The sequence below is a fragment of the Centrocercus urophasianus genome, unplaced genomic scaffold, assembly GCF_019232065.1.
Source record: "Centrocercus urophasianus isolate 14NV4802_14NV808 unplaced genomic scaffold, USGS_Curo_1.0 seq_16, whole genome shotgun sequence".
In the NCBI taxonomy this organism is placed as follows: Eukaryota; Metazoa; Chordata; class Aves; order Galliformes; family Phasianidae; genus Centrocercus; species Centrocercus urophasianus.
The window spans coordinates 38,348,501-38,370,592 of NW_024884711.1; the positions used below are offsets into that span (position 1 = coordinate 38,348,501).

Below are 22,092 nucleotides of genomic sequence, written 5' to 3' on the forward strand. Positions count from 1 at the left end.
TATGCTAAATACTATCAAATTTAGAAAAATAGCTCATTACGTCCACTCCAGTCATTTTGTTCCAATGTAAATCACTACATAAGGTGCAAGGCAATAAAGACTCTGCATTGTACTTCCATAGCCTGACCCTAATATTAAGTCCTAAGACCAGTGAGTCAGTTTCTGTCTGGTATTTTGACATTTGCCTCTCACTAATCATTCTGCACAATTCCATTAAAAAACAGTATATATTAAAGCAGGGAAATGGCATCTCTTAGGATTAATTTCTAAGTTTCTAACTGAAAATAGCATTCTGACTAGGGAAAAACTGAACTAGCGTTTCAGTTCTGGAGATTGGTGTGTTATTTAATTGCAGGCATATTTAGCTAGTTAGTTAGTTAGTGCTTGTCTTTGCACAACATATAAGGTGTCCCACATTATAGCTGTCATAAAGGAGCTGTAGAAAAGGAGATGACTTGTGCCATCATTTCTGTCTCGATCATAACCAAGTCAGTTATGTGCTCACCTAAAAAGAGCAGTGTGATTTGTAGAACCTTAAGGTTTGGGCAGTATTTACATGGTTCCACAGCCAAATGCTTGATTGTGCTCCCAGTTGAAGCCCAGGGACCGTTGCCACTGATCTCAAGGAGAACAGGGCTGGGCTGCAAATGCAGTGCTAAGGGGAACGGGACAAGAATTCTTTTCTTCTGAGAGCCCAATGACTCCAGTCTGAGCCATAATTCTCATTATCCACTGCAGCTCCTCAACCCAAGGATACTCAACACCTCTAGAGAGTCACAGCAAACAGGAAAGAGGTTTGTCTGTCACCATGACTGAGGGACAGAGAACAGCACAATCTCAACCATCATTCAGTCCCACTCCTGCTCAGTCACAGGAACGGCCTTGAACCTGGTCAGACTAAAGAATATGTGGAAATAATGTCCTCAGCAAACCTGGCACTACTATGCCACAAGGTTCATACTAGTTCTTCCTACCCTACTGGTTTTTTTTGTTTATCAAGTCTTTTTTTAGAAATGAATTCTGCCCAAGTAGGCCTTTGTTATTCACAAAGCTTATGAAAAGCTTAACATGAGCCTGCAGTGTGCTCTTGCAGCTTGAAAAGCAAATGGTATCCTGGGCTACATCAGAAGAGGGGTGGCCAGCAGGGACAGGGAGGTGATTGTCCCCCTCTACTCTGCTCTTGTGAGGCCCCATCTGGAGTACTGCGTCCAAGTGTGGAGCCCACAGTACAAAAAAAGACAGGGAGCTGTTGGAGATGGTCCAGAAGAGGGCCACAGAGATGATCAGGGGGCTGGAGCAGCTCCCCTATGAAGACAGGCTGAGGGAGCTGGGCTTGTTCAGCATGGAGAAAAGCAGGCTGAGGGGTGACCTCATGTCAGCCTTTCAGTACCTAAAGGGAGCTTACAAAGAGGAGGGGAATCAACTCTTTGAAAGGGTTGATAACTGCAGGACAAGGGGAAATGGTTTGAAGTTGAGGGAGGGGAGACTTAGGTTGAATGTCAGGGGTAAACTCTTTACAGAGAGAGTGGTGAGGTGCTGGAACAGCTGCCCAGAGAGGTTGTGGATGCCCTGTCCCTGGAGGTGTTCAAGGCCAGGTTGGATGGGGCCCTGGGCAGCCTGGTCTAATATTAAATGTGGAGGTTGGTGGCCCTGCATGTGGCAGGGGGTTGGAGATGCATGATCCTTGAGGCCCCTTCCAACCCTGGTCATTCTGTGATTCTGTGATTCTGGATCCTGAATGGACAAAGGCATGTAAACTGCAGAGAAGAACAGAGTACACATCTGCTCCTAATATTTCATTTTACAGACATATCCCTGCCTACCTGAACGCTTCTATTTCCTCGCCCACTAACACTGGCAGCCTGTGTCACAACTGCCCTGCTTCCCCTTGCTTTTCAAATGTTTACTATTTAACTTGGGCAACTAAAGTGGGTGGTATTGATTTTGTCTGTGAAACATTCCTGGAGGGGTTTGATTTGCCAACACGTATTTCTTTCCTTCTCCTATGTGGGAAAATTCCTCATACAACCATCAGTAATTCATCTCTGATTAGAGTGTCATTCCAATCATACTATGCTGGATAATTAGGCTGCTCTTACCACTTACATTGATTTTTTCTGTTGGAGATAAAAATTTTAGATTGTTTAGAAGTTTGATTATGCTCAAGATGAAATCTCCCCTTTCATATCTCCTGGGTAGACTTGAGTTAAGCAATAGAAACCAAGTCTTATCTTGATAAAGATATTGACATCTCATATCTCTTCTTTCTAAAATTCTTGCTTTTAATACAACAACTAGGCTGGTGGTTATTTGAAGTTTTTACACAGAGTATCCTAAATTCCTGAAGTATGCTGAGCTTGTCTTCCTTCTGAAGTATTTAAAAGGAAACAAGAAAAAAAAAAAAAAAAAACCACACAGTGTAAAAAATATCCTATCCTAAAGATACAAATACTCATAATAAATACAACCTGCATACTCATAATAAATACAACCTGTATCTCTAACTTAATGTAACTAAATATTCTCTACAATCAGTTTTGATGGAAATTTTGATGGAAAGGCTTGGACTACTTACCACAGAATAGCACAGGGACTTGGAAAAGACTCATAGAAAAACTTTGTCTGCTTTGTTGATGCACCCAAATACTTTTCACTGCTTGGTTAAATTCTACCCTGCAATGCAATTTACTTGCTGTCACTGTTAAAATGGGTGTCCTGAACAGTTACCTGGATATCAGTCACTACATTTATGCTCACTTCAAATTGTAGATAGAGTCAATGACTAATTCAGTCATTCTGCCAAATTTCCTTTAGCTCCCTCCCTGGTAACATATTTTACTTCAGATTTGTATTTTAGCAAGTTACTGAACCTCTTACTCTAAAATCCTTAAGTCTTCATTTCTTTGCTCTGCACCTGTTCATCTTTCTTTACTGTGGATTGCTAATATTATACACAACACTCTGGATGAGATCTGACCAGTCCCTTGTGTGTCACTCAGCCTCATTACACTTCTAATTCTACAGTAAGCATCTCTCCTGTATGTCCTAAGATCACACTTATTTATCACAGCCATTTCACATCAATACTCATATTTGTCAAACACTGACTTGTACACACTGGAGATCCTGCTATTATCCTTTGTCTTATGGTTGAAAAACTTATTCATTGTTCTCTAGCATGACCTTCCATTTTGCTTTCTTAAATTTTCAGCTTTTTTGTCATAATTCATTTCCAGGTTTCGTAAGATATCCAGATCCTGACATCCTGAATCACAAGATTTTTTTTTTTGTCAAAATTTTAAAATATTATTGAAATTAATAAAGTAGGACCTCAGTTTGACCACCAAAGAACTGCACTGTTATTTCCTTTTATCCACCTATTTACACATCTATACTATTTGTCCGATCAGTTTAATCCTATTTTAGCCAAATAGCTTTTTTTTTCCCTCTCATTAAGCTCCAGCATTTCACGTTTAACTAGCAATTTCTATGACACCGTATCAAATGCTTTACTAACAGCTATCTAGAATAAGCTTGATGCATTTTCTTTGTTTAGATGGAATGTTTTAGTAAACTATCAGATTCTATTTTTCATTTGCCTTCCCTAATACTCTTCTTTACTTTCCTGAAGACATGTCTGCTAGTCAGTCAATTCAATTGTTCTATAGTTTTTGAGTTTTGTTGGGTTTGGCTTTAGAGTTCTGTGCAAAGTTGATCATTTACTTTAAATTGCATCCCTCTTTTTTTTTAAAAAAAAAAAAAAAAAAAAAAGTAATAATAAGTAACCATTGCAACAACTCTAAACCAACTGGGACAATTGGTCCCTTGTTGCAGTAGAATAAAAATTACTTCTAATTTACTGAAATGAAAATATTTCTTTACGTTCAGGAAAACTCATAAATCACCAATCAAACATAGAACTTTTTAGTAAATCATATATGACATGGTATTAGCCAAGTATTTTCCAGAATACCCACTGCCCAAATTATTTATTTTACATTAAATTTTTACAATTTAAATACCAGATTCTACTCCCTCTAGCCATGTTAATATAACAGAATGCCCATTAATTTAGCATGTTCAATAGATATTAATAAAAGAATCTGCTTACAATGGAAATAGGAAAAATAGAATCCCCTGGTCAAAGAATTGAAAAGTTTTCTTGCACTGAAGAGTCATTTTTGAAATCAAAGAAGACTTGAGAATCATACAGAATTTAGGGAGAGAGTATGAAATTGCATAATTTACCCTAAGTCTATTACAGACTACACACTAAGTCTTCCACAAACAGCATCCCTGTGCCACATTCAGACTGAAGACTTCATTGTTACAGACACCTCCTTATGCAAACCAATTTGAAGTGAGTCCTGAAATCAACACAGCAAAATGAAGTCTTCCTTTTTTCCCCTTTTTTTTATATTTAAATAACTTCTTTGTATTTCTAAGCTGTACAAACATATTTTTTTTAGTAGCCAAGCTACTTGCAAATTATAGAAAGATCTCTCCGGAGACTTTGAAGACTTCTTCATGTCATTGTTTTGTTGCTTATGTGAGTGTACTGTTTGGATATATCTGTTATGCTGTTATTGGTAAACTGCCATTTTGCAGGCCAGTGTGAAAACAAACAAACAAAAAGCAGTTCATGGAGCAGTTCAAGCATTACCACTAACAGACATGATCTCAGCTACAGCCTGAAGCTATAGAATGAACTACTATTCATGTCTAGAGACAGCAGGGAACTCCTGATGATGCTTAAGTACAGCCTTTCCTAAGAAAACTTTCCCTTCTGCATAGCACTGCTTTGTTTATGAAACAAGCACTGGGTTCAAGAAGTGATGTAGATAGACAGTGACCACCAATGACTGCAAAAGTTCAAAATAGTTAGGAGGACTTTTCGAATGTGAACATCTGACGGGAGAGGCAGATTAGAAACAACTAAAGCTCCTTTTGTTTATTCAGAGAATCTGAATATTCACCTCTGACAGCAACTACTGCATTTGGTACAGATGGTCACCTGTTGCACAGTAGCAACAATATGAAGCTCTTCACAGGGCCACCAGCCCCTTGAAGCCTGGCCAAGGTTGTCAGTTCCCACAAGCATGAGCAGGACACGAATCGTTGGCTCACTCAGGCACGGAAGTCCATACAAAGAAAAGGCAGTTTATCTATTGTGCTTCAATCGGTTAATTGAAACAGGCTCAATAATACCACGTTTTAACAGTTCAGAAAAAAATATTGATGTGATTTTTTTTTCATTTTCTACAAAATAAAAGCTCCTACCACTAGTACCTGAAAGGCACAAGCAAATTTTTCCTTTTTCATGGAAACCCTCTCTAAATACCACTTCCATTGCTAATGAAATCTTCCCTTACACATCTGCACTGCAGAAAACAAGGCCTAATGAAATACAAGACGACAGAACAGTGCACCATGGGGCATTTAAGAACATCTCACAAAGACTTAGTGTGAAGAGCACCCCTTTTGCACTTTGACCTAGGTCTGTGTTCTAAACTAAGACAAAGATCCCTCCGACTTCTAGAAAGTAGAACTAGAAAAACATACAATAGCTTAAGGTCAGCAGTCCTGAAAGAGTCACGTGGTCCAAGACAGCTTGTATGCATTTTGAGGAAAATCCTAAGTTTCTTTATACTGTTTGGGTATTTGGGGCAAACGTATGGTATGAATTCTGTAAACAATGTTTTTTAGATGGTTGAAGAAAAGAAAAACTTTCAAGCCGTGACAGCAAAGACAAGAGCATGATTTGTATATAGACATTTTCAAAACATCTTGAACTCCACAAACAACATAAATGAGGCTTCAGCAAAAAGGGGATCAATGTAATCACTTCAGTATGGAAAGCTGTCAGCTTCTCCATGTGCCTGCAAAAATCTGACCAGCTACTGATTGCCTACAGCACGTAACAGAGGTCTCTGAAGCGACAGTACAGAACAGAAAGTACTTGTTATTGGCACAGTAACTACTACAAATCTTTCTTTGTAGGCAGACTCTTCCAACATCTGGAATGCAAGAAAACTTTTTGTCTTTTCTAAGTGTTATGGGAACAGAGAGCTCACAGGACATTGACATTAATCGATGGGACCATTATCTACATTGACATTAATCAATGGGACCATTATCTGCTGCTAAATTCCCATAATCATGTTATTGCCCATTCTATACACCAGATACTGCTGATTCAAAGCACTATCCAATTCAACCAAACTTTTCACCATCTCCTTTGAGAAGAGGAGGAATTTCTCTCTCTTTCTTGGACTTCATCCTCTTCCTGCATGTCAGCTCAGTCTGTGCCAAGAGGGCACCTCCATGAAATCTCTCTAATCTTTCCTACAAATTTACCAGGACATTCCTGGAAATGACAAGTCTGCTTATGTTTATATGCTTTTTTGCTTCCTTCCTAACACTATCCACTCTTGGTTGCCGAAGAGTATCAGTCTAATTTCTGTATATCTCCATACATACAGCTGTTTTAGTTATTTTTTTGTTTCAATTTTTCTTCTACAGCTGCTGTGACAGTGCACTGAACTGTGCTATGTTTAAGCAAAAATAACTTGAATTACATTTTCCAGACTTCATCTGTGAATACTTTTTGTCCTCTTTGGACAAAAAAAGGAAAACAAAAATACTTAGCTATATCTAAATGAAAACATTAGTATTTGATGCATCTCTCTTTCATCTGTTGTCTCTTTCATGTCAAAGAGTCATTGGGAATAGTGACAGAAGCAATGTCTGGGAAATATCTGATAATTTTAATTTTTGTCTCAAAATGTTGACTCTTTGAAAACAAAATATCACAAAAATCTGACTCTGGACAATCTTCTGATAGAACAGACACAAGTTTCAAAACTTCTTTGCTAATTCCACAACATGTGGGTTGCCTTATACCCAAGATACAAATTTCTGTCATTCCACAAAAGGAATAACAATGACAATTTCCAAGAATGTTTCTACACAAAATGTTAACACTAATTTGTTAATTGGTTTTCCCAGGAATCTCAGCTGCAGCAGACTAATGAATCATTTGCTGAAAGAACTGAACACTGGGTTTTAGTGTCTGGCATCTCTTATATCAGCTGCTGAGGCAGTTCTGCTGATGGACAGTCTGCATGACAGCTCCTCTCCATAAGGTAGAGGATGGACATAATGTCCAGTTTACTGCTGAAGTATCTGAAGAGCCCTGAGATTTTGAAATTTCACTCAGAAACTGTATTTAATGACTATTTTCTTAGCAGGGAGTCATTCGTCACGAAGTGCCAGTAACTTCTAAAGAAGTAAGGATTTTTCAAAGACTAGAAATAACAGTAAGACATCAAATTCTGTAATAGAGGGGAAAAGGTATTGAGATTCTTATTTTGGAATCCCTGATGGCTCTGAAGAAAGAACAGTCCTAGTTAGCAGGTGTCAACAACCAGGAAACCAAAGAGGAACCTCAGACTAGTCTCGGGAATCACACAATTACAGAATGGCTTAGGTTGAAGGAGACCTCAAAGATCATCTAGTTCCCAGCCCTTGCAATGTGCAGCTCCTCATTTCCAAGATGTTTGACCTGTGGGTCTGCCCCAGAGGCTGAGAGGTATCAGCACAGGAAGGTTCCCCTCCACAGCAGCTGTTTTTGGCATGGATACTATCTGACATTTCAGTTCACCTGTCATGTACAGATCAAATTCAATCCAAAGGAGGTACAATTTTCTTTTACAGTGAAAATCCTTCCACTGCTTGCTGATACGCCATCCTACAAAAAGTCTTTATTTCTACATTAACATTTCCCTCTACTCTCAGCACGCAGGTCGTAACTCTGCTCAGTACAGCATGTAGTGTTTCTTCTTAATGGTATCACAGAGGTGATAATCAGATCTTTGTTGTTAACATTTTTGCAAATGGATTTTAAAAATACGAATGCTCTCTTCAGCTTTGTCTCAGAAGTGTCCTTGGTTCTGCTTATAGCTGATTATTTTGGGTGGCCTAAGACTGTGCAGGAGTCTTACGTAGCCCGCTCAGTCCCTTTTAATATATACCATTGAAATTACAGCACATATAAAGACAGCAGAAAAACAAACCTAATTTATTCTCATTCTCATCCCAAAGCCAGCTCGTGAACTCTGTTTTTCTGTGGCAGCATGCATGGGCTCACACGAATCTCACTAAAATAAATATTCTACATGTCTTGTGAGGCGGTAAGGCTGCCCTGCCCCGGTCTCTTCTTGGCACATCCTACACCCGTTCGTGGGTTCGTGCTTTTACCTGTGCCCGCTGCCGGCACTCCGTGCGCCTGGGACAGCCACGAGGGCTGCTCTGTACGAGCAGAAGGGCTCCTCTGGCAGCAGGAGGCTGGCAGAGAGCGGGAACGCTGCCAGGAGCCCCAGGGAGCACCTGAAGGGCGCAGGGGGGACGTCCCGTCGAAGGGCAGCGGCTCGCACTTCTGGGAGGGAGCGGGAGCGGCGAGAAGAGGGAGGAGGAGAAAAGCGGAGGAGAGGGGTTGAGGAGTAAGCGGGAGGAAAGCGAGCCGGAGTGCAGAGGAGGAGCTGAACGCAGCGAGCCTGCGGGCAGTGCACAGTCGGGCCGGGAGCTGCCAGCCGGAGCGGGCGGCCGGCGGGGGCAGGCGCGGGAGCCGCCTACAGCCTCAGGGCGGCGGCCGCCCGAGGGGCAGGGGCTCGGCCGGGCGCCCCTCGGGCCCTATGGTGCGGCGGCGGGACCCGGCTGCTGCTCGCCGCCTTCCGAGGGGGCCCGCGGAGCGGCGCGGGGCAGCGCGGCCCGCCGGCACTCGGCTGGCATGAGGAACCTGCCGATCCTCCTCCTTCTCTCCCTCAGCTGGAACCTGCGGCGGGTAAGTCGGCGGGCGCTCAGGCGGAGCGGAGCAGGTGCGGGAGAGCGCCTCGTGAGAGGGAGTGCGGGCGCCGCGGACGGAGCAGAAGGCGCTGCTCTGCGCCGCCGGGACCGAGGTGTTTCACGGGCGCTGCTGTAAAAATCAGCCCGAGTATGAAAACCTTTAAGGTGCCTTCCGTTCATATCTGCGTTTTTAAGCATTGATCCGTCTAATCCCTGCTTACAAACAACCTGCGCTTGGGAAAGCAGGGCGATGCACTTCGGTGACCGGCCCTGAGCGAGTGCCCTCGGCATTCCTTCTGGGGTCCTGGATGTAACAGGGCGCTGTCAGGCTGGAGCCCCCCATCTCCTCAGCCTGGAGAGATACGTCTGGAGGGCTGTGTGCTGGGGCAGCTGTACGGTTTGGCACACGTTCTGTGTTTGAAAAGTGATTGCCTTCAAGTGCAACCAAATTGATGTTCTCAAAGTAATCTTCACTATAGATCACCGATAGCGGGAAGCCTGTACTTACTCCACAAGTGCCAGAGGTCGAAGATTTGCAAGTTTTCTTCATCTCAGTAGCTGATTTGATTTGCTCTTCAACTATTTAACGTTTCTGTGCAGTGGAACTCACCCTCTTCAGACTTGCTAATCATAACACTTTTTGATGCATAAGAGATCTACTGAATGTTTGCAATTGGGAAAGCATTTTCTTTTTCTTTCCAAAATCTGTTACGTGAAAGGAAAATCTAGATAAGTCACTACATTTACTCAAGCCTTCATTAGAAATAGGAGCTATTTGGAGAGCAGACAGTACATAGCAAAGTGATATCTTCAGTTTAACTCTGAACTTCCTGTGATAACTGCTGGAAATCCTAATTTAAGAATCTGGACTCCCTAGAAGAAATCTACTTGAAAGTGCAGAATAAAAATAGTCGTAATAGGGTAAAAGGAGATAAGGCTCTGATGTGAAATGATTAGTTTGGAGGAGAAGAGAGATTCACGTGAGTTTTATAGCAGCCCCTGCTGTGCTTATGGCCACCACACTGCGTTCTAAATGGCTGTGCACCTGGCTACCAGGAGCCTGTAGGACAACAGGTTCTCAGTCCTAACTCTGGCTCCAAGGTTCTTGGATCTACAATCACGTATTAATTAATTATTGCCATTATGAAAAGTTGTGTGTAATGAATCATAGGCTATTACCAGACTCTGCTATTGTCTCCTAGAAAAAGGAGGAAAGATACCTCGCTTTTACTGTGGAGGTATGTGTCTTTTCTTTCTACTGGATGACTGAAGTACACATACCGATGTTTTATTTCATTATGATCTCTGAGAATCCAACTGATATCAGCCCAGTTTCCGGTGCCTTTTTTCTGTCTCCCATCTCCATCCCTGTCTCTTCCCATCAACATAAATAAGCAGAGCCAGAGCCGTAAGTGAATGAAGAGAATACAATTTTAAAAATAGGATTTTAAAAGGAAGGCTTTTTTTCCCGTGTAGCACTTGCCTGAATCAAACAATCATGCTCTGAGACCTTCAGAGATAAAGTATACATGGTGGAAAAAGGAAGAAGAAAATCAAAATTTACCATGTCAAAGATAATACAGGCTGACCAGTTTTCATGTTCTGTCACTCATATTAAAACTTTCAGCTTCCTGACTTAATAGAAGAGCATATGCTTAAAGAAAGATGAGGGGGAGGGGAGGAAGCAGCAAATGTGTTATTTTCCTGCTTCAGTTTAACCAATTGCTTTTCTGGAAAAAGGGAAGCAACAGCATTAGTGAATTCACTAGATAGTTAAGTATTTTTGTGTAAATGACAATTGGCTTTGGAATGCTACATGGAGAATCATTAAATGCTCTGGTGCATTACTTTAATATTTTGTTCTGAGAAGTCCTTATGTGAGAAGCCAAAATGGGCACCGACTGTGTGTGTAAAATGCCCAGCACATGCTTGGTAAAAATTGCATCAGTTCAGGTTGTGGTTTTCACTATCAGTAGTTGCACCCTTCATAAAGCATTTTGATTTGTGTTTCAAGACCCTGGCTTCTTTGTTAATTTGACACAGGTGATTGGTGTCCATCCAGAATGCAGATTTCAGCTGGAGATTCACAAGGAGGAAACAAAATGCATGGAACTTTTAAAGCATGCAAAACCAGTGGACTACAAAGGTAAGAAAAGATGAACTATAATGTAGAGAAAACTGGAGTATCACATTTTTCTCTCTTTACCTTTTTTGCTCACTCGGTTGCGGTTGCCACGTTTCTCTATATTGTGCATATAATTTCTATGTATTCTGGATCACATGCAGCTTTAGCCTTCAAATTGCAACTGGAGTTAGCATACGGTGAGAATTGTGCCAGGCTGGGCATGCACTGGGTGTGATGCTGGATGAGAGAAAGTGTATGCTCATGCTATGTTGCATGGGCAGAGGAGCTGCGTGCTGGTAGTGACAGGGAATAACAAGGAACTGAGAACTGAGGAAAAGCTAAAAGCCTTGGTACAAAAGTCTCTCTCTGGAACTTGTTAAAAGTAAAATACTAGTGGTAGAATCACTGGGTTTAGCAGGCAGAAGATGATGTAGGCAAAAGATAACATTCACCCCAAGAAGACCACAGTCATGCGAAGGAAAAATTGGACAATAGTGTGACATTCAGAAAATTAATATCCTATGTTACTGTAGTGCTTTTACTTTCTTTGCAAATATACCCAATGGTAATTTGAAATTGAAAGGAAGAATTTATCTTTTATGTATTTTTTTTATGTTTGCATTTTATTTGAAAGGCAGAACTTTGTTAAAAATTTGAGCTTTTTAGGAAAGTTGCAAGTCAGTATTGAATTTCTGTGTTGCTTTTGTTTGCTTGTTTTGTTTTTTAAACTAGCAAAAGTATAAGTGTTTTATAATTAATTATCTTTTGTAAACAGTATGCCAGAACACACGAGCAGGGTAAAGTTCTTCTTGGAACGCTTTATTTGCATGCATTACATGCCCAATGCTCTTCTGGTAACATGTAAAATATTGAAGGGAAGGGTGGGTTTTCAGCAAGGTGCTGGAAAAGAAGTGGGAGACTTTAGATCTAAGAGCAACTGCATGCTTTTAAGTCCAAAAGAAGATCTTGATTTTTGCAAAGTAGTGACGCATCGTTAAATTTCTGTTGTCAAACACTTTTCAGGTGGTTGTAAGTATGTAGTTTCAAATTAGATTGAATTGGTCATTGATGTCCTGCCTTTTTCCTCTTGTAGTCCAGGTGCATGTCATCTCAGAATAACTGGGCTCCTTGGAAGACTGCAGCTCTTGTAGTGCAGTAGTTTTCCCTTGGTATTGTTAGATGATACGTGGTGTATTTGTTTTTTCACAATCTGTTTTGAATTCTGTCTGAAGATGGTACCTTAAGGATCTGCCACCAGCAGTGTCCTGTGACCATAAACACCAATCTCAGATCAGGATCCCTTCTCCACTCCACTTTTTGATTTGGGAGAATAAATTCCTCAGTGTATGCTCTAATACCAATTTATATACAATAAAATAATTATAAGGATCATCAGTAGTTTGTGTTTTAGTGCAAGCTATTTTTGATTAATCCAGATCAGTAATTAAAACTATTATAATAAAAATACATCATTTACATTTTATTTGTATGAGTGATAAGATAGATGGCTGTTACACAAATAATATGAGTGTGAAGCCAGATGGATAAATAATTATTGGCCTGCTTAATGAATTAAATGATGAATTAATAAACACATTATTAGCTATTATAAGGCTTTGAAAGTCAGGCTTTCTTGAAGATCTGTTTTTGTGATCCAGATACTAGGCTGCTCGAAGGGAATCCTTGTCATGCACAACAGTTTTATTTTGGGCTTCCCAGGGGAAGAAGTTTTTTCTGGCAATGTTTCTGCCAGAGCGGGGAAGATGGGGGCTTCCTGACAGCAAACTGCTGTGTAAGAGCTTTGTATCTTGGAAGACTATACGTCTGATGCTGTTGATTCAGCCCTGCAGGTAGAGATAATACAGCAGTGGAAGGATTTATACATTTAATTGAATGCCTGGCTTAAACAAATGGAATATTCCACTTCAGAGGAGATTGGAACATAGCCCCAGTGGTAACGAACCCTTAGAAACTGTGTTTGATATAACAGAACATACCTGTGCTTCATGTTATAGATATCTTCACTAAGAACTTGACCAGAAGAGTCTATGTCAGAAACATCCATTTCCTAAAATATTAATTCTCTCTGTGTCCTTATTTTCCTAATAAACTCTGTATTCATGGAGAGATGTAAGGAACATTAAAACAGAGACATGCCGATTGTTGCAGTGATGCTCTGACTGCTGATAAAGAAGAGTTACTAATGAAAATTGGCAAGCTGGAACTGGTCCAAGCTCTAACTCTGCCCCCAAGACTTGTATTGCACTTGAAATCAATTCATTACAATAAATCCACAAAACCCACTTCAGTTTTTCCTGAATGAGAAAGATAACTGTACAGTCCTTGTCACACTTTTCTGACATCAGTAAATGCTACCTGCCTCACAAAAGTTGCAGTGAAACCCAAGGTTCTGTCTAGGATTTGGGAACGAAGGCTCAGTGAGAGGCTTGAGCCCCAGTTCAAATTATCAGTTATTAAAATTTTTCTTTTAACTTTCGGAACAGCTGTGTGGCCTTCACAGCTCTGTGTAATACGCTCCAGAATTTGACCAGCATACACCACTAATGAATTTTGGAACTGCTGAGTTTTATGGGACAGGCAGTTTTTTCTTTGGTCTGGACAGTAATTACATTAGGAATACTGTATATATGTTGACTATTCTCAACTGTGTGGTGGGGACACATTGAGGAAAGATTTAATGATAATGGGAATTTTTTTTAAATCATAAAATGATGTTATAGTCATCTACCTTATGACATGCAGTAGAATTTAACTGAGTAAATCATTAGCTATGAAGTCCACAAAGACCTTGCTTCATGGTTTAAGAAGGCATCAGTGGGTTTTGCATGGAAACACTGTATAAATGCTCTGTAAATATCCTTTGAACAGTGTTAATGATATATTAAAAGCACATAACTTTCTACTTCGCACCCTTTGGGGGAATTTCAGGCATTAGCCTCTCTTCTGTTAGTGGAGAGCATTGCACTCCTTGTAGGGGAAAAAAGCCACTCTCCAGAGGTCTGTGTTGGGGCCTTTGCCTGTGTGGTGATCTCTAGCAAATCTAGTCGTTTATTCAATAAGGACAGCCTCCATCCTCATTTGTTTATTCCCAAGGTACAGATGCACCTAAGCTGAAAGCCTGAGAGGTGGGGTGAGGTTTTTTGTCATCTTGTTTTCAGAGGGCAGGTGATTTCCATTCTAAATTGCTCAGAAGTTGCAGACCTGGAGGTCTGTATGAGAAAACAGTATTTCATCTTTTACCTTCTACCCATGGCTTGTGTTTTCACAATAAAATAGAAAGCTCCTATTACATAAATTGTACACACGCAAAAATTGGCTGATTGCAAATTTTGGCATTTCCTCTGTATTTAGAATTTTACCTTACAGAACAATTGATTCATTTCTGTTCCTTTAAGTGAAAAGTGAAGTCTTAGAATCCAAATGTTAAAACTAAATCAACAGACTTTGTAACAGGATTCTAGAACAAGAAGAATATATATGTATATTTTTTAATTCATTTTGGACTGAATGGCTATATAATTAAATGAGTCTTTTTGGATCTTGCTCTCCAAAATGCATTTTTGTGAGACCTGTCTGCCAGACAACATATTTACTTTAAATTTGACATCTTAACACTGAGGAAAGAATACAGGTGGAAAGAGAAATGGCTTTGGAAAAAGAAGTTAAACCGAAATCTTATCACTGGAATTACAGTCAGTAGAATTTCACGCGGTGATTCCAACACCAAATTTCTCTGAAAGCTCTTCAGAATGGTGGGGTAAATATTCTAATGGACCAAAAGCTAGTTTGTCTAACTAACCTCTGCTATTAAGGTTATTTCTCCAGTAAGGAAGGTGTCTGTCTTGCATTCCAGACTCACACGCACACGTACATAACTGTGTTGCACAAGTGAAGAACTGACTGTGAGTGTAATTATGCCAACCTGAAGATCGCTCTCTTCCCTTGCTTATGTTGGAGATTTACACAAAGCTGGATGAGGTGTTTCTCCTGATGGGTCCCCTCTTTCTTAATCCTTGCAGTCTTTTCAGGGTCCTCTGTCAGTTCCTGTTTGTTTTTGCACTTGTTGGCTCTGTAAGGTGTGTTCCGTAGAATCACGGACTGGCATAGATAGGAATGGACGTTAAAGATCCTCAAGCTCCAAACCCGCTGCTGTGGGCAAGGCTGTCAGCTCAGTAGTCAGGGTTATGTTTTGGTTAGACTGCTTAGATTTATCTGAGGTAGCATTAAATATAGAATTTAATGATAACTGGACCATGGAACTTCTTTCACACAGCACCAGTGGGTTGTTAAGGAACACTTTGGCTTTTTCAGATCTGAATTGCTGCCTTTCTTGCTGCAGTACAAGCATGCTGCTTTTTGGTTCACACAATTTTTAAAAATATTTAAGGAACTGAGGGGTCTGCTTTGAATGTTTGGTTGCTCATGGTTTTAATTAGTTGAGCTGCCATTGTTAATGGAACCATGTAAAACTGTCTATGGTGAAAGTTATACTTAGTTATTTCAGAGCAGAAAATAGCTGGGTAGTCTTATGAGGAGCCGGACCATAGGTGAGAGAGTACTTTGAATGAAAGAAGGTATGGGAAGTGCAGTTTCCTACTGAAAACTAACTAATGTGTAATAAATAGCAAAGATCAAGAAAATATCCTGGTCAGCCTCATTCCAAATTCCACATCGTGAAGTTACTAAGAGTGACAGTAAGAAATGTATTTTTCAAAGAAAGGAGGCATTGAGTGGCCACAGATATATTCCACAATTTTGAAGGTCTAAAATTCCTGTGCCCCCAAAAGGTAAGTAGAAAGTGAGCAATGGATATTAGTAATTGGAGCCTGAAAAAATAAGCTGTACATCTGTAAGAGAATTAATTTTGCTCTCCGGAAGATTCTTAAAGAAACATCTGCCCTGTGTAGTTTTGAATTTGAGTCCTGGTAGAGACGTCTTTGGCCATGGCAGGCATCCATGCCATCCATGAAGAAGCAATTCTGAATACCAAAGCTCTAAAAAATTACTGGTTAATACAACAAATAGCTCATAGGTGAGAATGTCTCCAATACTTTATTTTTAATATTTTCTGGTGAATTCTCTATGAAAACGAGATTGATATTTAATGGTATTAGCAGCTTTGACCATATTATGCCGTAATTGACTATATGATAATTATTTTTTCTGTATATTAAAAAAATTTTTTTGTGTAGTGAGATGGGAATGCAGTCTACTTACACAAACCATATGCTGTTGTAAGTAATTGGAAAGTGAGATATACTTGAATGGAAAAACTTGCATATTTCATTACATTACTCTAAGAATATATGAATTACCTCAAAAAATAAAATCGACCTGTTGGTTTTTGGTTTTCTGGTGGGCAGCTGTTCTTCAGAAAGGAAATAATGTTCTTTTAAATGTTTTGTTAAGTGAAAACTTGAGTCATCCTCCAGGAAGCATCAAGAACACAATTTTTAGCACTCCTACTAATAGGACTGGCTTTTAAAAATCTGTAAATGGCAAACGTCTTAGGTCAATAGGAGATTAAAATCTATTGTTTTGATGTTTATTTTTATTAGTTCAATCTGGTATAGTGTGTGTAAACTTCCAAAATTCTGCTTGCTGTGCGTGATTCCTTTCTGTTGATCAGTAATTTAAAAAGTTTATATTTCCATTTCCTCTGTTTCTGACTAATCAGAGCTTGTATGCACTGTGCACAGTTTCACAAGAGTGTTTTCGTTAAAGACAGGCGTACTGGAGGTGCTCCTGGACAGCGTTGCAGCCAATCTTCTCACATACACATGAGCATGTTTCTGCCAGCTCGCGGACCTGTTCCAGCCATAGGCATGGAGCAGAGCAGAGTGCAGGCATCAGGCACCTCTTGGGAGGCATCGGGCCTGGGTGGGAGTAATGACCAAGCCTGATGCAGGGAACAAGGGTTAGAAAGCCCTAGAATGGCCAGGTAGGGCCACAGCAGTGAGTCAGGGCCCAGGTGGAAGCAGGCATGGGCATGGCTGTGGGGAGGCTGAAGATGTGCACCAGCAGCACAGCTGAAGGCCCAGGCCTGAGCTGGGATGGGACCATGGTCAGAAGACTGGGACATCCCCAGCTGAGGCTGCACAGGAACACTGTGATGTATTCAGGATCCGGGCAAAGGTACATGGAAGATAATTTTAGCAAAGTAACTTCAAACAGCAAAGGCTTTTGCCACTGTCTTCTTCCTGCTACCTCTTTAAGCTGTTCTTCTGTGGTTTTTTTTGCTTCCAATTTGCTAGCTCATTGTTTCTGGACCCCCTCCTTTTCCTTTCTTTCTTATTACTCGTATTAAAATGTAGAAAGAATTTCATTCCGTGTATGTTCATAAATTCCCATGTAGCCTAAATTACATGCAGTGGTGTTCTACAGTCTGGAAAACATTGCCCATAAGAGGTGAGGTTGCTTCTGCTTTGTCAAGTTAAGTACAAAAATCAAAATGTTTCCCTGCTTGAAAAACAAACCATAGAGTAGTTGACAACTTCCTGGCAGATTTTCAAAGGAATTTCACTTTGTTTCATGTATCATGAACATTTAGTTTAAAAAAATGTTAAACCTCTCTCTGAATTGGCAATTTTAAAATCCAAATGCAAAGTGCCACCTAGTGGTTATTATATGTGTGTGTATGTATATATATACATATATATATATATATATATGCAGCATTTTCAAGTGATAACCCAGTGTTGTACTGTAAGAGGTGAAGAAGTATGTTTATAAGCAAGCTTATTTCTCAGAGACCAAGTGTCAGGTAGAAGGATGATGAATATGCCTATATGGAAACTGCAAAAAATGAGAAACAAAATTTAGGTTATAGTCTTTTAAAATTCCTTTCATTATGAGGTATCTGGAGGTATATCACAAGCATTAAAAACCAAACATTCAAATCAAGTGAATTATATGTTTTCCACTAGGTAAGAATATTAGCATATGACCCTCTGACAATATTTCATGTATCTCAGTGTTGACTGTAAAATGAGACAGCGGTAAAGAGCAGCACTTGCTTGAAGTCCTGCAAATCCCATCTAGGTCTCCGTTTTGAATTTCCAAGATTGGCAGGAAACTAACAGCAGTTTTCAGTCGTGCATGATGAAACTTATGCTGTACTATGAGGGAAAGCTGACATGGAAAAGGCAGGCTTATGGAAGTTTATGGACTTGCTCAACAAGTCCATAACAAAACAGTTTTGGTAAAAAAATGATATATGACTGCAATATTGTTAAAAGTATGTAGTAATTGGAGTGGGAATGGGAAAAGGTGAGCTGAGAACCCAGAAATGTGAGTATTGTTTTGCAGTTACTCTTACAGAATCCTCTAGCAATACAGTGTGCAATAACAGGTACGTTTCAGCTGTTAGCTGTAGACCAGTTTTCAGAATCACACTGTAGTTGTTCAGTGAATATAAATGCTTCTAGGACATCTTAGCAGTTTCCTCAGATTTCCTGTACAATAGTAAATACAGGTATACGTAAATTGAGGCGTGATGCTCATAGAATTCTGATGACAAACACTCAAACTTCTCTCTGATGATTGTTGATGCATTTGAAAGTGTTCTTCTGTAGAAATGCATCTTTTGTGCTATTTCATCTGTTTGATTGAAGGAGTACAAAAAACTATCGTTCTTTTCTCTGCAGTAAATGCCTCTAAAATCCTAAAATACCGAGGAAGATCTGAGGTAAAACATCTATTTCATGCAAATTGTTTGTGACTTGTAATGTTTTGAACATCAAAAATTTGCATACTGTTTTACTTCCTACCAAGCTATCTTCAAGATGTGAAGCAAATTGTGTTGATAGTGATGAGAATTACACTTGGACCACTGTATTTCTGTGTGAGATTTTATGTTAAGCAAAGCTTGAATAAGAGTTTGGGAATTCCGTGATTTGGTTGTTAGGATTTTTGTTTTTGTGTGTGTTACTGATGACACTCCAAGGTCTACACTGTTCAGCTGCCTTTTTAGCAAAAGCTTTTCTTAGTCCATATAGTAGCACGATACTAATTGATAAAGGCTTCTGAGTTGTGTGCAGATTACGATAGCAAATCCACCGTCTTACAGAGTGCTTATTAAACAGAAGAGAAAATCTGTGCAAGTAGTCAGTTTTTATGGATGTGCATGAATGCTCTGATGTCTCATCTCAGCTCTCAATTGTTAGTGAAAATTGGGGTGAAATAAAAAGGTCTGAAGTCACACAAGCTGCTGATTATTACTGTGCAATCCAGAACTTGTTCATGCTGGCTCAGGCAGTACATCTATCCAAGCCAAAAGAATTTCATTTTGCCACTATAGTTATGAGTGATGGCAGATGAAGAAAACAGTTTCTTTGTCTCTATGATTACTTGTATGTGATGTTGTTGATGTTGTTTCTGGCTTTAAATCAATTGGAAAGGAAGCATGACCTGGTTTGGCTGGGGTTTGCATTCTTTTGTTTTGCATAAACCCTAGTGTTAGATCACGGGAGTAAGGCTTAATTTAATCCAGTACTGCAACTCAGGAAGCACCCAAAGATGTTTAAGTTCTGTTGACTTCAAAGGGTATGAAGATATAAACCTTATTTTTTAAATTGTGTATAAAAGGACAAATCAGCATGGCCTCAGAGGTAGCATTACTAATGCTAAAAAAGGCCACAAATATCAGAGGGAGCATAAGATAAACAGGTAAAACACAGGTTAGAAAAAACTCACAAGCCAGTTCTGAAAGAAAAATGTGAACCAACTGTAGGGGTAGATACACTGGAAAGGACAAACTGTGGGATTATCAGGAAAAAGGAGTGATTATGAAGGTCAAGGAGCCTTTACACTCTACATCAGTCGCTAAAAAAACTCATTCAAAAGGTAAGGACTAGAAACCTGGAAAGAGTTGTCAACAGGATCTTCTCATCTGGTTGTAGAATACAGCTGGAAGGAGTGCCACTTTCATAATTCCCAGTCCTAAGTTTCCCTTACCATAAGGTAAAGCTGAAAGAAGTCAGATATATTGATCTAGGAGTTAAGAGTTATTAAATGAACCAGAGTAAATAGTCCCCTTCAAAGTAATTGGAAATCTTGACAAACCAATATTTATCAGCTTTAAGCAAATGAGAGTGGGATTGATTAGAATACAAGTACATACTGTCTAGATTCTGCAACTAAATTAATAACTTCAGACTCTCTTGGGAAGAAATGCATGTTTTGAGAATGAAATTCCTCTGAACATTATTAGGAGTCTGCTTTAGAAATATATGAATTTAAACAAGTGAGCAGTGCATTCTATGGAGATGAGGTCCTTGAAGTCTTAAAGGCCAGTCAAGAATACTTACAGGTCAGATTTGCTCTAAGTACACTGGATGAACCTCTCTTCTCAGACCCACGTACTTCTGGAGGACATCCTGGATACTGAGTGCCACCTTGCAGCCTACTTTGCAAGAAAAAAAAACATGTTGTAAAGATGCCCACAAACAATTTGTAGCAGTGGGTAAATTGTCCATAAGGTAGTACAGAAGATGGGAGATGGAATAATCGGGAAATAACTTCTTTGCCCCTTTCCTACCCTCCCATCAGCTGCCATTAGAGACAAAGTGATATAAAGGGACTTGCCATGGAAAGCATTATAAAACAAAAAAAAGTAGGTTCGTTATTACAAATGAAGTAGGATGTGGTGATGGCGCAGGACGTAGGAGTGGATCTAACTTATGATGGAAATTATTTGAGTTGCTTGACCAGGTTCCATTTTACATTGTCTTACGCACCCTATTAATTGAAATGAGTATGGGAAGGTATGCAATGTAGGGAATATAATAAATTTGCATATCTTTTGGGATTGAAATGTTGATGCAGTATACAAAGCAGTGGAGGGTAAGGCATTACATGTAACATACCCACACAGTAAACTTTGTGAAGTATTCCTCCTAGTAATCTCTTACTTTTGACACTGTCTTTCTGAATTGGAGCTGTGTTCTTCTAAAAGGAATGAAGAAGGACTCAGTCTCCATGAGCAACTGATTCCTCTGGAGAACATTTATGCAGATGTCAGCATGGGCAAAGCCTTAACGAATGCAATCTATCAGTAGCAAGTTGTTACTAGTATTACCATCAAATGTTCCTATGAAGTTTTATGACCTCCTTCCTGAAATCAACATACAGAAGCATTCTTTGTTTGAATCTCCATTACTTAATTTAGGAGAGAAGATTTTGTAAGTCCATACCTATTATTCCAAGAATTCCCCAGTCACGATGTATTTCCATCATATAGGCATTGCTGAGACCAATGAATTACTTAAATATTTCTTTGTGACGTTCAGTTTGCCAATTACTGCACATTAAAAGTTTCATTTAACTGTGATTAAGAGATTCTCAAAATTTTGAACTTGCTCCTAGATTATATTAATACTCAGAAGTTACTTATTACATTCTTTATCATTCCTTAGCGTGACATGGTTTTGATGAGACATTTTGAAAACAAGTATATTGACTGACTTAAAAGAAGCTGATTAATCATTAGACTTTTGTGATTCCCCAAATATTTTCAAAGAAAATATAATCTCTGTGGCTTTCTTTCAAGTTTGATCTGTCTTGAAGTACTAATCCAAAGCTTCCACTGAGTCTTAGATACTTATTAATGAGGTAAAGACAGTGGATGGCTAGTCCCAGGCAGAGCTTTCATGTCTCTTACTGTTGTTTTTCTTTAAGGATGTGTTGGAGTTTGGGATAACATCACCTGTTGGCGTCCTGCAAAAGTTGGAGAGACTGTCACTGTCCCTTGCCCAAAAATATTTAGCCTTTTTTCTGGAAAACCAGGTATTTAATTTCAAAGTGTATTTTTTTCTTATTTCTTTTTAGTGTTTGATAAAATAATGTGTTAAAAATGTTGACTTGGAGCCTAAGGTTTTAGTTTTTTTAAGAGTTGAAATAACAGATTTTCTACAGAGCTGTTCATGATACATCATGGAAGGACCAAATAATTGTCTTTGTGGTCCATCTGGTATTCTTAGTTTAGGTACTAAATGTGCATAAATTCTGATACAGTGCAGCTCATCAAAGCTGTAGATGTTGCTTACTCTTCTGGGCCTGTCTGCATTAATAATTAATGCCGCTGAACCGGACTGACATCTCTA

The 22,092-nt window shown here is 39.5% G+C and overlaps 1 protein-coding gene across 1 annotated transcript in view; it reads left to right on the forward strand.

Moving 5' to 3' along the window:
• Window positions 1-8,740: 8,740 nt before the first annotated feature.
• The window catches only part of VIPR2 (vasoactive intestinal peptide receptor 2), a 51,398-nt gene continuing 38,046 nt past the window's right edge, over window positions 8,741-22,092 (forward strand). The window contains exons 1-3 of the mRNA XM_042817204.1: window positions 8,741-8,842; window positions 10,888-10,990; window positions 21,668-21,775. Of these exons, the coding sequence (XP_042673138.1) occupies window positions 8,789-8,842; window positions 10,888-10,990; window positions 21,668-21,775 (265 nt within the window). The 5' untranslated portion in view covers window positions 8,741-8,788. The remainder of the gene's footprint in view (window positions 8,843-10,887; window positions 10,991-21,667; window positions 21,776-22,092) is intronic.